At 39.0% G+C, this 16869-nt stretch overlaps 1 protein-coding gene across 1 annotated transcript; it reads right to left on the bottom strand.

The window, feature by feature from the left end:
• Nucleotides 1–511: 511 nt before the first annotated feature.
• LOC149021935 (MIF4G domain-containing protein / MA3 domain-containing protein) lies at nt 512–15868 on the bottom strand. Its single transcript, XM_089150138.1, has 7 exons — nt 14580–15868; nt 14280–14469; nt 11605–11708; nt 11413–11515; nt 11023–11318; nt 1500–1805; nt 512–1403 (listed from the first exon to the last, which is right to left on the bottom strand). Exons 1-7 carry the CDS (start codon nt 15474–15476, stop codon nt 1032–1034), a joined length of 2268 nt encoding a protein of 755 aa, XP_089006264.1. The 5' UTR covers nt 15477–15868; the 3' UTR covers nt 512–1031.
• Between the last annotated feature and the right edge of the window lie 1001 nt (nt 15869–16869).

Raw genomic sequence — 16869 nt, 5'->3', positions numbered from 1 at the left:
TAGACTGCAACTTAAAGTCAACAAAGGAAGTACAATTAAAGTACTTGGCTTTAAAACATTGAACCCAGATCGAAGAAAGTTTAGTTAAAAGCCTCCAACATTATTTAAGAAGCAGGGCTTTATTCCTTGTCTCCAATTTTTTAAAACCTAAACCCCCATGATTCTTAGGTAAACAACATGTATCCCAAGAAATGAAGTAAGATTCTTACCTTGGCCAAATTTACCCAACCAAAACTTCTGATAAATCTAGTCCATGGACTTGCAAAACAGTATGGAAAACATGACATATTGCATGTGATAAAGAGGCACCGCTTGCAACACAATTGAATAAGAACAGTTCCCCTTGCATAGGAGAGGTAATGAGCTTTCCAACCAACACTTAGCTCTTATTTTGTTCAGGATGCGGGAGAGACTATGAGATTTAGCCCTTCCAATGATCAAAGAGTTACCCATATAGGTAATAGAATTACTCATTTCCTTTATACCTAGAAGATTCAGGATTTGAAGATTCAGGATTTGTTGCTAGGTTGATATAGGGGTGTTTCGGCTGAAGAATGCTTTACTCTTATCCAGGTTAATCACCTGTCCAATAATGCTACCAAAAATATCCAACACGGTTTTATAATACAGATATCATCCAAAATAGCACAACAAAAGATAAAGGCCTTTCTTTTTGTGTGCATGTGTTACTATTGGCAAGGAGGCGGGCCGATACGAGTAGGATGGAAAGAACGAGCTTGCTAACCATGCTAATACAAATGTATTCCAGATCTCAAGATTTATGGGTAGCCAGCAAAATTCTTATGGCATCACAAATCATGGTTGAGAGACTTAGAACTGAAACTGAACATCAACTGCAGTGTAGAAAGAACAAATGGGGTCCTCCCATCATTTTAAGATAAAAAGATAACAATCTTGACATGAAAACAATCCGGCTAGAAACTGCCCACGCCCAGATAATTAGTTTCAGCTTCTACTAAGTATTTCTGCCAATGCATCCACACTGACCTCAAAGCCACACCCAAAGTTCTTCAATCCCTCCTGCGGCGTTTGTGGCGCCGTCTCCTATCCCTCTCATCTTTGGAGTCATCACTACTCGATGAATCAGATTCAGATTCAGAACTAGAATCCTCAGACTCGGAGGAACCTGAACTTCCAGAATCTGATTCAGGCTCCGACTCTGAGATTGCCTTCTGCTGTTGCATAATTATTCTAGGCATGTTCTTCAAGTACTCCCGTAGATTCTCTGTTATACCGCCCAATCCAATGGAAGTAAAGAAGTTAATAGAAAATCTTGTGTTCTTAGGATTATCTTTTGGGAAAATAGACTCAAAAGATTCTTGCATGGCATTATCTGTAAGGCGTTCATTCAGCAACCGTATTCCAAGGTGTTCAGACAATTCCTGTCATTAGATAACATATTATGGTAATTGGTAAGCATGATATCATCAAAATAAAGGAACTGACAAAACAATGTGGATTTCAACCAAACTAGATACCTGGAATAGAATTTTTATGAAAATTCGGGATGACGATGTTGTGTCCTCCTCAGTCAGACGAATGTAGGATAAAACATGCCAAGGTAAAGCATCCGTTCCAAGTAAATGCGCAAAGAACTTTGCAACATTCCGCAATTTATTCGTTTCAAGCCTATGGATCATTGAATATTGTTGGACAAAGCATTTTTCAAAGTTCTCCTGGTGAATCTTGTTGATCATGCAAAATCGTTGTCCCAAGAGACCATAATATCGAAGATATGTTCTCTCTTGACTACAGCATTCAAGAAGCATGATGCACAACTCCATCTGCATAACTCAGATCAAGAATAGCTATGTTAGCATCACTGCTGAATAGATCTAGATAAATACAGTTACACCATCAAAAATTGCTTCATCCACACAAGCAGAGACAACTCAGAAAGCCCAAGTAGACCAACCATAAAAATGTAACGTGAGTGTGAACTTAAACCTACTGATGTATCATGTATTACTTCACGTCTCAAGCCCAAATTTGCTGTTTAGATTGTTCTCAAACCTCATTTTAACATTATTTGGACATAGGACAGCTGGCAGTTGAGTTTCAGCCTAGATTGGATTGGCATGGCAAGTTTCCCTATCAGTCTCTGCCAAATGGCAAAAGGCATCTTTTCTACCCTTTCATACTGGAAATTTTAACAAAAAAACTTCCTAGACAACACAAATCAAATTACCCACAAACTTGCAGAAATGCAAGCATAAATACACCAACCACCAACACAGAAACCCAATATCCCTATTAATCCCACCTCCCAAAATGTAAATAACTATAACTATATAAACAAAAACAGAAAAGGTCCTTCAATCCTATTAGAACAATGATGATCTGGTTCCCCGAAGACCTCAAATGGTCCATCATTCCTAAACCTACAGATTACAGGGAATAGACAGCAGGCCCCAAGAGCAAGGACCAAAGTTTCTTGCCCCTTATCAACTAGCGATTGACGTCTCTAACAAAGTATGATACTCCTGAAATAAACCAATAAAACCCAATAACCATTGCACAACAAAATAAAAAAGCACACTTCACTCCCATTAATCAAAAAGGAGAAACCATGGGACAGGGGAGAGGAAACACGCCAAAGCCACAGACAAACAAAAAACCTGAAATTTTCTGAACCCCGACTCAGATAAGCCAAGGCCAAAAAACCACCAAAATAGGGTGATATGGGCCAAAGTCCAAATAGAAAACAGGGAAGTCAAAAATTCAGTCGCTCTAGGATCCGTGGAGTAAGAAAACAAAAACACATATGAAATTTGGAAACCAAAATTAAACAAAGGGCGTTATTGAAATTTCAAATTGCATGTGGCCAACCTAGAAAATAGAAGGTAAGTTTACCTAAATCACAGAAAACCAGTCCTTAGTTGTAATTTATGAGAGTGGGTCATCTCCATCTAATGACAATAACAAACAAGTGGTGAACAGACTCTTTTTTTCCCGGTTAGGGGGGGGGTTAAAAGTGGTGAGCAGACTTGATTCAAGGTGAGATGCCACCTGTATGACCTCTAATTGACCATATAGAAATAGGAAGGTCAGCCATTCAAAGACCTATTGGTTCCCCCCAAAAAAAACAGCCTCGGATTTATAAATCTGGAAACTGAAATAAATGCCTGAAAAACATATTTGCGTACTGTACTAGGAAGCAGGAGTTGCTGGTTGTGTCTCACAGAAAAGATGTTAACAGGTAGTATAAGGATCCACAGTATGTGTTGCCTTAAGATACTGCTTCAAGCCCCAAAAGTCTGAGGCTACAAGTGATGGACATGAAAGAGTGACTCTACCTTGCTGGACACAAATGTCAGGACAGGGTATCACCGCATAATAAATTAAAAATAAAAAATAAATAGAGATGCCCATTTCACTCCAACCAATAAGCCTTGAATTTATCAAACTGAAAAGTGAAACAAATTCCTAAACTAATATTAGGGTAGCTGATTCCCTGGTTTATGACTCAACAAAGGTGCTAATAAGGTACAAGGATCTAGAGTATGGTTTCCTTAAGATAGCAATTCAAGCCCCAAAGTTTGGGGCTGAGAGTGAAAGACATGAGAGTTCAAACTGTCACTTACTGGACTCAATGTCAGAACAGGGTATCACCACATTAAAACTTAAAGACAACAGACTAAAATTTTTCCACTTTTTTTTTTTTGGGGGTTGGGGGGGGTGGGTGGGCAGGTTGGGGGTGTTTAGTAAACCTGAGAATCAAACATGAAACAGGAACACAGAAAAGAGGATCGGGGTCATCCAACCCAACCAATCGTCTCCAACACGTGGAACCACTAACAACAATCAATAGAAATTCTCCTCTTTCAACTTTGCCTACTAAGTAATGGTTTAAAAGTATATAGATTCTCAAATAGTATCAGAGAACTCCCAATATCAAAAGCTTACCATAATGAAAATAAAATTCAAATTACAGAATAACCCCCACCCAAAAACAAGGGGCTAAATATCCCTTGTGAACCAAGCCAGGGTTGTACCTGTTCTTCTGCATCTGGTTGCCAGACTGAATCATGTCAGTCATGACATGCATACGAAACTGCATCAAACTCATAAGACCACTTTTACCTCAATTAAATTTTCAGCCTAACCAACCATAGGTTCTACAATACAACACCTTGATGGATATTAACTTGGACTGTGCAGCACCAGGACAAAGCAGAGTTGGACCAGACTGAGCAAAACCGGCTGGAATCTGAACTGAACTTGGCCCAAGCTAAGGGTGTCAATCGGCTGGAATCTGAACTGAACGGGAAAAGGGTTTAAACAAGGTATCTAGTACGGCAATGGACGAATGAAATTAGCCACTTGGATTAGCATTAAGAGCTAATGAAATGTGACAACCAATCGAATAATTGAAATTAACAGATAAAGCAAATAAATCTAATTAAAGAGACAAACAAGTAAACTAAGAAGAGGAGTGAATGATGAAACGAAAAATTGAAATAGGGAATTAGGGATAGGGAAAGGAAGAAAAAAAAAAAAACCAAGGGGGGGGCGGGGGGGGGGGGGGGGGGGACGACAAAGGGGGGGGGGGGGGGGGGGGGGGCCCCCCCCAAAAACCAAACTCTACATTTTGTCCCCAGCCCAACTTACTGAAAAATAGCAAACATGCAGCCCTATGATCAAACCAAACCCTAAAAATGTGGAATGGACTTTCAAGGACCACAGAGGAAACATAAGATCCACTACCACAAAAATACACTAAACAAATGTGGATGTGAACACAAAGAACCCCTTGACCGAAACCCTAAGTGGATCCCCCAACATGGATCCAAGAAGCCACCCTAAGCTGGCTGAACCCTGCAAAAGGGTTATTTTGAAAATTTTAGCCCTTATTTTACTCCTGAAATTAAATTACGATTTAATTCAGAATTTATTGGAGTCAATCTGACTCCAATTTAAAGTTGTTTGGAGTCTTTTATTAAGAGTTGCAGTTATGTTTGAAAGCAAAGAGTCATAGTTGAGGTTGGATAGGATTCACTATCTTATCTAATCAGGAGTTGTTTCTTTATAAAGAGCCCAATTTGATATGTAATAGAATCCTTATCTAGTAAGGATCTCCTAAGTTGAGTTTGAGTCTATTATTTTAGGCTGTAAATCACATCTTCATTATAAGCTATTTTAAGACTTGATGAATTAAAACTTTGAATGTCTAATTGCCTAAGCGTGCCAGAGTTCCTTTGAGGGGGACCCTGAGGTTGTCTTTGTGAGTGATCTCAAGATTCCCAGCATTCAAGCAATCTTCTAGTCAAGTTTTGAAGCATCAAACAGCAAGTACAGCAGCCACCATCAAGTCTCCAAGCCATCCCAAGTAAGTCTTAGCCCCATCCCCACCCACGCAAGTCTCCCTCTACCTCCCCTACCCCATGCACCCATCACAGCCCTTCCCCTCTCTTGTCTGACCGAGGAATCACCCCTAAACCCATCGCATCTCTCTACTGGTCCTTCCCCTTCAACCCCCAGCCTTTCCAGCCCCTCCATCAAACCCTAGAGCCCCTCCCCTTTCATCCTTCTTCCCTGTGGCACCAAATCCCAGCCCCTTTAGGATCCATCAATTCCCAGCCCCAAAGCCCTATATTCTACCCTCTCTAGAATTGCATAAACCTCTAGAGTACATCCCTAATCTTACTTTCCCCAAACCTATCCAATTTCTGAGAATTGAAATTTTCTGCAATTCACACCTTCTTCAAGTAGATTTGCAGAATTTTTAAAATTTCCAGAAAACCCTAAAACCTCAAGTTTCAGCCACTACTTCTCTGAGATAGCTTCTGAATTACAGAATAGAAGTATTCTGAGATCTGCCCAAGCCTTGCAGCCAACCCTAGTCCTTCCCCAAACCCTAACCAAAACCCTAGAAGCTTTTGAATTCAAATTTTCAAATCTGTCTCCAAGTATAAGAGGATTCAGATCCGGAGATTAGTTTCACAAGGTCTAAACCCTCTCAGAAGGCCAAAAACTCTTCCTACCTATGCTGGAACTCCTGGGCAGCCACATTCTAGGGAAGTTTGACACCAAAACCCTAACCCTAGATCCGTGGTTTCATCGAAATGGCTCTGACCAACCCTCTATGAAGCATATGACATCCGAATGCTATCAATGCTATAAGAATGATATATCATCTGGATTCATGTTTGTTGAGAACAAGAGGCAAACTAAGGAGGATTTGTAGATCAGAGAAGTTAAACCCCTGAACTCTCTTTTCCTACTGCTTTATATTTTTCTTCATCTCATTATTCAAAACAGTTTTCTAACACCGCTAGTGATGTTTTGAACTTAAATCCCATTAGAAAATTTCTGCTTATCCATCCCAGATTAGTGATCCTACTTTGAAACTCATACTTAATTCTTTCAATATTATCATATGTTGAATCAGTTAAACATCAACCTAGAGCTATCCCATCTAACTGGGTTGGCCACATGGATCCTTACTCTCCGGTGAGTTCTACACGTAAAATATGAGGCCCAAGTTAATCGTGTCTTTCCTAACCACTTCTATGGTTACTTTAGGCTTGATTGGCCCTGGCTGTCCTCTATCTGTATCAAATCACTCCTCCACACTGGGGAACAAGACTTCTGCTGAGCATAGCCATGCCATCTCAAACAACTCTTATAAAGCTAATTGTGAATGGGATATATGTTTCAACCAAGCTCCGATATGGTCCTCATTTACTTTATTCTTTCAGTTTTGGCACATCCTTTTCAGCATCCTCATCTCTGTTACACTTATATTATTTACATGATGCACAACTTTTTGCTCCACACACCATAGCTGGGCCATGTGACAGCGCAATAGAATTTTCCTTTCAGTTTTAAAGGAATATACCAATGACAACACTCCAGATGCACCTCTCCACTTCATCCATTATATTTTAATTCCCTAAACAAAATATTATCCTTTGTCACCTTCTTTACTTATGACTGAGCCCACTTATCTAAAGTAGTCACTTTGTGGAATCTCCTTCCTATATGTTGTATCCAACAACTAGATTCGAATTTTTGCTACATATCACTACCACTGATATAACCCCTAACACGTTTTCATCATAGTTCAAAAGTTTAGCATTTCTGACATGTCTAAACATAACATATGACTACCACATTTTACATGCAAAAATTATAGAATTCTCCAGAAATTTCACCAAAATATTTCAGTTTGCACAGGGGTTGAATACCCAGAAAAATTCAAATTCATAAACACAATTACTAACTGTCCCTGAGTCCTATGTTACCTCTGCTCAGATAAATTATAAATTTTGGTTTAAGCTCTCATAAATTTTGGTTTCAGCTCTCATCCACAGGAGAATGAAACCAGACTCCAAGGTTTCAGATCCTAATGCAGATCCAGAACCTGTTTTGAGGTCATTTTAGGGGAAATAAAGCTAGAGTTGGGGTCCTCGGTATGAAATTTTGCAAGATTTCAGCAAAATTTCAAAATTTCGTCAGCAAAACTAAACCATGGCCGACATTCGAGTCTGAAAAGTTTAGCTGAAATTTTGGTAATTCCGCCAAAATCTTGAAATTTTGGTGAAACTTTGAAAATTTCAAGGGGTCTTAACATACGAGGCTTATGAGTATGGATATGGATATGGTGAAGTATATGGTGGTCCATCTGCTGATTCCAGTAGCCTGTCTGCAAATGGGTATATATAGGGATCAGGTGCATCACTTATGGACCCCATCTTTTAAAATCCATCAAACCAGCACAACTAGTTATGCCAATTCTGCAACCGGGTTACACTCCATGGCCGTATGCCACATTTCCTAGGGTAGGAAATCTACATAATGTTAATGATGCTACCTATAGAAGCGCAATGATAGACTATATGGATAACTTTGTCCATACCATGTCATGGCCTACTTATGTTGAATATTTAGAGTACTACTCCATAACCCAAGGGATGGATCCAGCTTGACACATACTAGTATATTGAATTCTACTAGCCGCATTTGTTGCCACATTGTAATGAAAATCTTAAGTGTTATCTTGCATAATCTCCATATTACATTAGTAAAATACATATTCCAAACTTCGAGTTACGCCCACATAAAGTCAAGCATGTGCCTATCAAAAACACCACTTTAGGTTAAGTTTTAGGCAAAAATAACACTGACATTGTGTTTATTGGCCTCAAATAAGGATGGGCACTGAAACCACCCAAAAAAACGGACTCCCCACCAAAATCACCCCATCCAAATTTGAAGGAAAAGAATACGATATTTCCGTGCTTCGTGAACCGAAATTTCAAACCTTTGGTCCCCTAAAACCTTGGGTTTAAGACGTAATGCACCTCATCTAGAGGGAAAAAATGAGGGTACACTGCCCAAAAAAGGTCGTTATTAGACCTTCTACTCCTAACAACCAGAGTGTAAGCTGCTAAACAGCCTTTCAAACAGCCCCACCATACGATACTCTGGTGGACTAGATAATTTAAATCGATCTTATAAGCTGTGCTTGGGCTATCGACTTCCTTTTTTTGAGAAAGAGTGTGTGTGCTTGGAGTTTGAAACTCCATTGGTTCTTGTGTTTGAAACAATTGAACCAAGACCCATGCATAGTCTTCTACAAGGAAAGGTAGGCTTGGGAAGCTTGTAATTGGTAAGGAGATTTCACACTTCACCCCCTCTTTTGTCTATATTCATTCTCAGATATCCTATTTTAATACGGATAGCTTAGATCTACCATTACAACTTGTGCAAAATCAAGTTCCAGAATTCAAGTTTCCCAATTCAAGCCACATAATCCAAGATTTTTGGCAGCAGAAGCTTTCTTTTTGAGAGCTAAGGGAGGCAAATTCTCCAAAAAGGGATCTTTCTTCCTCAGCCAAGGCAAGATCAAAGGGATTCAACTGGAGGAGGGATTGAACACGAGAAAGATTAAAGCGACAGGGGAAGACAAGGGAGGTAACGTTGCCAAAGGAAATGGAAACCAAGCCTTAATAGCGACCTTGGAATTACCAAGCTTCTTGGAAAAGGCTACGAGGAGGAGGGAGAGGCAATGAACTGGCTTGTTCCAAGCAGCCTGGACAGTAGAGAGAAAGGAAGGATCGGAGATCCACATGTCCAAGAGTTTGAAAAGCTTGAGGCCAAAGGAGGAGGAAGGAATATGAAGGAGGCAAAGGGAGTGATCAGAGAAGCTAGGAGGCAGAAAACAGGCATGGGAGTAAGGAAAGATACATAAGCCATGCTTCGTTCACAAGAAACCTATCCAGTTCGGAGGCTATGCAGCTTTGGCTGAATCTCTAGTTGTGCTAGGGTGAGGAGATGGTTGGACCAACGGAGGCTAGTGACGGAGATGTCCTCCAAGCAATTAGTAAAAGCATCAACAGCTAGGGCATCTAAAGAATTGCCACCAAGCTTCTCGTGACCGAATCTAAACACATTGAAGTCCCCCCAACACCCTAAGGAAGAAAGGTGACAAAAGAGGAGAGGGAATAGAGATTGTCCCAGAGGGGGAGACAGTTAAGGAGAGTGATTGAGGGCATAGACAATGGTAAGATGTAAAGGAGAAGGGGAGGAAGGTAGAGAGATGAGGAGATGGATGTATTGGGAAGAGGGGTGGAAGGAGGAAATTTGTAAATTTGAAGGGTCAAAAAGAATCTGAATCCTAACCATTACGGTAATGGTCAAAATTGATGATGAGGGACCAAGCGGGGGCTAATGAGAAGGCAATAGAGCAGACATTGTCCTGGCAGGCATGGGTTTTAAGAAGAGCACAGATAGAAGCCTTAGAGAAGTGAAGCTTGACATCAGTCTATTTGGCAAGGGAGCTAAGGCCCCTAACATTTCAAATGAGAATGTGGTCCGACATGTAAAGGATGGGGGAGGCGCCTCTGTGATGAACACAGGAACCATGCATCCCATAGATGCAGGTGAGAAGGGTTTGGACATCAAGAGAAGGAAGAATTGGGAATTAACCAGAATCACTTCATATTAGGACAGAACCATTTTCCCATCCTCATCATTAGACCTTTAAAGTTACAAAACCATCCCATGATCAAAAATCATATTTCCCCATCTCAAGAGTTTCACCCCATTTAGCCCCATCACTAATTCTCAAGAAACTTCTCTTTTGTGATCCCATGGTAAACCCATCAGGATTCAAACTTGAAATCCCGAATCCTGAACCCCATCAGATCACAACCATAACAGCTTCAACCAAAACCACAAGACCCCATTGAAACCCATACACCCTAACAGAAGATTCCAACAAACCCAAGTTTTCAAACTATTTGAGTTGGTTCTGATTTAGAAATCTTGGTTAACTGGCCCTAGTTGATTCCCTTCAAAGTGTTTACATTAGATCCTGAAAGCTTTGTTCAATTTATCCTGTTTTACACACTTTTCAGGTTATTAATAATTTCTGCTTATTTTATATTTTCGATCTTCTTCTTCAAGTTTCTTAACAGAAATGTTTAATGTCTTAGTTCTAGTCAAGAATAGTTCAAGAATTCCGTTATATTTACTACTCATTTCCATATTCTGCCTCCTAAGTTGATATGTATTGAATGAAGCAGGAGCTCCAACATTAAGTGAAAAACTCCCAAGGGTTACACAAGTACTTCAATTCTCATTGATGTTCCATCTTAATTACTTGCAACATTAACCATCTTCTTTCGGTTCAGACCTGCTACTCTAGGATTTTCTGCTCTTATTTCTATCATAATATCCATAATCGTCTTTATTTTGCATACACCTGCCATGTTTCCAGGATAACTAAATTAGCAGGTTCCAATTTTGAATGTAAGTTGAAAGGTTTGAATAATCAATCCGTATAAAGAAGCAAACACAAATAAAACAAGAAGAAAACCAATTAAATTATCTTATACCCGACTCGAAATGCATGGAGATTTCTAAAAGGCAAATCCCTATGTACATAATTAGTTTAGCAGCAGATTAAAAGGCTGTATTATAAAAATAAGTGGGGTTCCATATCAACCTGCAATTTATATTGGTAAATCAATAGGCAGAATTTGTAAAGCATACCTCTTGCCCTGGCTCTAGTTTAATCTTTAATAACTTATGACCAGCCTCCTCAAAATCAACGCTGGACATGATTGTCAGATAAATTGTCCTTCGTAAATTTACAAGATTTGTCTCTGTTTCGTCATTTATCTGCATCATTTTTTCTTCTTCTTCTTCAGATTCTTCATCTTCCTCATCATCTGAGCCTGGCTCTGAGCCTTCTTCATCTTCTGACGACTCCTCTCCAAGTATATTTGTCTTCAATTCTTCAAAACGTTTCTCATTCTCCAGGAAATTTGGATCCGGCTTAAAAATATCTGAAATTACAAGAAAATATAAAGTTGAGCCAAACAAAAAGAAATAGGAGAACAAAATATTAAACCAAAAGATGCTTTTTCTCCCTAAATATACCTAAAGTAATCTGTGAATCGATCTCATCATCAAGGGATAACTCATGAGTTAATTGATCTTCTTGCTCCACAAGGTCCAGTTCTGGACGGACAGCTGGGTAACCCTGAAAAATGTAGCAATCCAAATTTAATAATACAGGTTCTTTTAACTCAAATTTATTTCATATAGGAAGAATGTATAGCAATATTATACCTGAAATTTTGCTTTCCTTACTGCAAAGAGGCCTTCAATCAAGAACTGAACCCTCTTATCAATTTCTCCTTCATGAAGTATTCCCCGAAACCGCTCAAATATACCTACACAGAATGAACCATTATAATATTAACACCACCTGAGAGATTAATGAGGGTTTCCCTTGCCTTGCATATACAATGGGAACAAGTAAAATAATGGATAGTAAATAAATTGAAGATATCAGAACTTGGTCAATAAAAGAAGAACATTACCCACTTGACATATTAAAAACCAGAAGTTTTGCACTACACTTGTTTGAAGCAACTAACATGAACTTTGGTTGTAGAGTTCCATATGTTATTATATTCATAAAACTAATAACAAAGATGTAAATAGAACATACAAATGAAGACTCTCTACAGAAAGGCGTAGACCTTGTAAACCATGCAAATGTTAATCCATGTAGTTCTCACTTCTCATGAACATGTGCATTTACTAATCGCAGAAAAAGGCTTAGCCAGACAAGGCTCCCGCTATGTGGCGTCTGGGGAAGGTCAAAATTGCACACAGGTGGTAGGAGTGCGTTGGGCGTTGAGACAGGGCAGGTGGAGTGGGCACACTGGGGATTGGACTGGTTACTCACATGGTGATAGGGGCAAGGTAAGAATGATTCTGATCTATATATTGTTTTGGAAATGACGATAAGGTGGAGATATGTCTTTACCCACCTCTAAAAACTATATGGGCCTGGACCATAACATTGTGGGAGGGTAATATTGGAACATCACAACACATACTGGTATACTGAGATTTACAAATTAATTTGAATGACATGTCAACACTAAAACAGTGTTTATTAACAGCATGGGTACAGTTGGTGAAAACTTGTCATTTAAGGTGATTGTTATGATTCAAAATGTAGAGGTACGTATTGATATTAACTCAAAAACATAGCTGTGGATGATAATCATCATTATTAGTACTAACCAATCAATAACTATAAGAATAGTAACCCTCTCATGTGTTTGGGGGGGGGGGTCACATTGCTGCCAAGTTACTTGGGATCTTTGTCTTGAAGATCCAATTCTATTGCAAAGAAATAGGAATTTCCATTTCTGTAATTACTAGTCTACTACAAAAACTGACTTGCAATAGAAGTTGAAACAAGATAGTAACTAAGATAACTTATAGATTGTAGCAACTCCACATGTCGCAGCAACATGAGTTCTTTATGGGCTAAGAGTTATGACTTGTGCATGAGCAAGACTCAACTGGCTTCCTATTAGGCTGTCCACTCATCATTGATCTTCTCTATGGCCGTACTGTTCTCTAAGCCTGGGACACTGCATCTCTATCCTACATGCTAGCTACCCAAATCTCTCCTAACTCCACACAAGCAATTGGAACACATTATACTCTCTAACATCTCAAACCCCCAAAAAAAAAATCTATGAATAAATTTGAACTTGGTATCATGAACAATATTGTATTGAAGCCCATGTATGTCAAAACATAAGCCCCAGCACATATTACAGACTTACAGTGTACATATAACTTAGCCAATGCATTATACCAATTCACATCAAGAGGATATGCCTTTCAAGAGTTGGGACAAGTTATAAGAAACAGATAAGAGTAACAATCTGGTATATCTTTTCTTGTGATAGCAGCCTTTCGGAAGCACATTATAAGGCAGCATGACTCTTAGAGAAGTAGAACACATTGAGATGTTAGTAATGACAATGCAGTCAGATTCATGGGTACTGTCCATGGAAACTGTTCAACCCCAAACAGCCTGTTTATCTGTTCACTTCCTCTCTTCTTCATCCAGTCTCTTTCCCCATCCCCATAAAGCTGCATTATCAAAACTAGTAACCCCTTAACCCTGGTTTGTCTGGGAAAAGTCTACTTGAAACTGGGATAGTGTTTATAGCCAATCAAATACTTAGTTTATAATATGAGATCAGGATTTGCTGGCTGCACCAAATGGGGCATGGAGACTTGTTTTGCGAGGATTAGCAGTGCAGTACCATGCTGAATAGCTTTTCAGCGAACAGTTTCCAACAGTATCCACGCTGTATATGAAGTACTGGAGATAGTTTAAAGTTATGGCGATCCCATGTGGAGATAGTTTAAAGTTATGGCAATCCCATCCCAGAAGCACAAAAATCTAATAGATTGAACGAAGAACTGGGGTTCACCATAAAACATCAGAATGTGAGAAGTTTTAAAACAAGGGATTCCCTATAAAATCCACCATGATTTTCTGTTCACTGACTTCACTTCATCTAATTTTTGCCAGATCATATAGCTCAAGATGCTCCAACTTTCAAGCAAAATGAGCTTTTCTCGAGTGTATATGCTCAACAGTCACAGCTCATATACTGGTTCATGATAATCACTTCTGAGGGACCAAAAACCCTCTTCTTTTAACTTTTCCAGGGTTCATCTCCTAGAATGTCAAATTTCCCAATTGAAAAAAAAAAAAAAAACCAAGAAATTAAGTTTGAAAATTAGTTTCGGGAAAGAAAAATAAACAAGGTTTTACAATAAAATTGTACTTTAAGATTGCAACACTTTTTAGAAATCATAAAATTTATTAATAGCCAATATGAACAAAAGAATGATATACTTGTTCATAGCTATGCCAAAAAGGAATTCTGTTGCACCAAAAAATCATATAGAACACTCACCATGGAGACCCTGTGGTGAAAGGTCTTGAAGCAATGAGCCACATTCTGTGACAAAGCCAACAGCCACCTCAACACTATCATCAGTAGGATTTTCCAGCAGCAAAGTGAGCAATTCCAATGCTATAATCTCATGTGCCACTTGCTGATTCACTAGATGAGCTATAAATTTAACCGCTGCCAGCAATTGAGGCTGTCCATTGGAAACAAAGTATCAGAGGATGATAACAAAACTAAAACTCAGCAGCATCAATGCTTACAAGCAATAAAATAGAGGAAACGATGAAGAGAATTAATACATACCTTGTCATTCCTCTTGTATGCTCGTTTGAGCTGCAAAATAATCCTTCTTAATAGAAGCTCGCCCACTTCAGGAAACTTGGTGTTGACAACAGCAACTAATGCAGCAAAAACATCAGTAAAACCCGGGGATGCCATTTGTGACTTCATACATGACCGACAAAATAGCCCCCTACCACGCACAAGATTCTCAGCAAATAATTCTGGGATGATATTCTTAATGTTAGTTGCATTAACCTTGTTCACAAGTCCATTAATACTCTTCCGAAGAGCATCCCACGTCAAGCGCTGGTATTCAGGACTACTTTTATCTTGCACATCCTTCATCATGCGAGCCAACTTAAACGGAGGAACGTAAACTCCTCCACTCCTCCCCAAGTTCGCTGTATCAACATTCGGATTCTTATCAGGCGGCATCGATTGCTCCTGAGATTTTGAATTCTCAGATCTCTTACCATCTCTTTCCTTCTCATCGATTACCTTTGAACCCTTCTCTCTTCTATGCATCTGATCATCTCCTCGTCCATTTTGGTCATTGTAATTACTTTCCCGCTCACTTCTAGACCTCCGGTCGTGGGTCCTATCATCCTTTCCACTTCTTCGTTCTATTTTCTTGCTGTCTCTACCATCATCATCGCCTGAATCCTCATGGTGCCGCCTGCCTCTGTTCCTGTCTCTGTTCCTGTCAGTTTCTCTATCTCTATCTCTGTCTCTGTTCCTGTCAGATTCTCTGCCTCTACCATCATCTTCCTCGCCTGAATCCTCATGGTAGCGCCTGCCCCTGTTCCTGTCTCTGTCTTTGTCCCTCCGACTCTCAGATTGACGGTGTCTACGGCCATCCTCATATCGCTCACCACCATTGGCATCTTCTTTGGACCTTCTGCTATCATCATGCCCCATCCTCTGATAGTATGTAAATTAGGGAAAGCAGAGGAGAGACACGATTCCTGTTGGAGCTTTCACTGTTAAAATTGTGAAGACTCCAACCAACTCTTTACTTACAAGAGAGTTTACAAGTAGAATCTAGCTAGAACTAGAAAAAAGGGAAAAAAAGAACGACAAACTGAATCAGATCCGAGAACTTCAACCTGATCTAACTCCGTTGAGAATTAATACCAGGCGCTAATCTTCGATGCCTTATATCTTGGACCATAATGCTCTTTAGTGATCGTCGACGCCCCAATCCGTTGAATCCTAATTTATCTTCGCTTCAAGCCCTAATGTTTACTCATTGATTCATAACAACAGGTCTGCGGAATGCCAAGGATATTCCGGCTAGTGTTTAATCGAGAGTCTTTACCAAAAAAAAATAAAATCGAGAGTCGGTTTACCAAAAAGGACAAATTAAAGTCGAAATTTGCAACCCTAATTAATATTGTTCGTGAGGACAGGAAATAATAATATGAAATTTTACGGGAGGGTTTTTTGGTCAAGTTTAAATTCTCGTCGAGTCTCAATTAAGAGTGTCAATTGCGTACCGAAACTGTTTAACCTTACCTAATCGCACCGTCTAAAACCACACCGTTTAAAATTCGAGATGATTTAGTTTCAGGTGCTCATACCGTCGGTATGTACTGAAATCGTACGGAATTGGTACAATACCAAATTAAGGATATAAATATAATTTTACTAAAACACTTTACCTTTACTCTATCTTTAATTTTTGTCCTTCACTCCTCTTCTTAGACTTAATTGTTTTGTCTTTTTTAATATCATATTCTATCGATTATTTGATCCCAATTTCATTAAGATCTTTATTAAGTAATAACAAAAGTGGCATAGATTCGTTCATAACAAAATTGTACCCCACTAGATATCGTTGTTAAATTATTTTTTCATACCGATTTAATACCGAAACGTACATTATCATATAAATTTGGTATGGTACTGTTCTAGTTTTCGATATTCAAAGTTGATACCGTACCAAATTATCGAAACTATACCGATTGACACCCTTAGTTTCAATAAGAAAAATTACTTTGACACCGTCGAGACGGTTAAGTGTAATTCAAATTTTAAATCATGAAAGACCAAAATACCCCCAAAGCATTTAATGGGATTAAAAAAAATAGCTTTCACCCATCTTCTTTCTTTGCCTAACGGAAATCACCCATCACCAGCCCCTACTGCTAGAAACCATTGATTCAACCCTATATCCCCTTTTTTCGTTTGTTTCATTTTGATTATTCATTAAAGTCCATCAAGGTGCTATTAACATAAAACCTATACCTTAGTTTTTCAACCATCTTAACTAGTATATTGACCCATAGTTTGAGGAGAAACGTGTTATGGT

This window comes from Hakea prostrata, chromosome 3 (genome assembly GCF_041222555.1).
Source record: "Hakea prostrata isolate BN-2017 chromosome 3, UWA_Hpros_2, whole genome shotgun sequence".
NCBI lineage: Eukaryota > Viridiplantae > Streptophyta > Magnoliopsida > Proteales > Proteaceae > Hakea > Hakea prostrata.
This window is presented reverse-complemented; position numbering and strand designations above follow the sequence as displayed.

Excerpts from the sequence above, each read along its gene's own strand:
- LOC149021935 (XM_089150138.1), bottom strand. The coding sequence starts at position 15,476 with ATGGGGCATGATGATAGCAGAAGGTCCAAAGAAGATGCCAATGGTGGT. Across the intron at positions 11,516-11,604 it reads TAAGGAAAGCAAAATTTCAG|GGTTACCCAGCTGTCCGTCC; the intron begins GTATAATATTGC and ends TACATTTTTCAG. Across the intron at positions 1,806-11,022 it reads AACTAGAGCCAGGGCAAGAG|ATGGAGTTGTGCATCATGCT; the intron begins GTATGCTTTACA and ends TGAGTTATGCAG.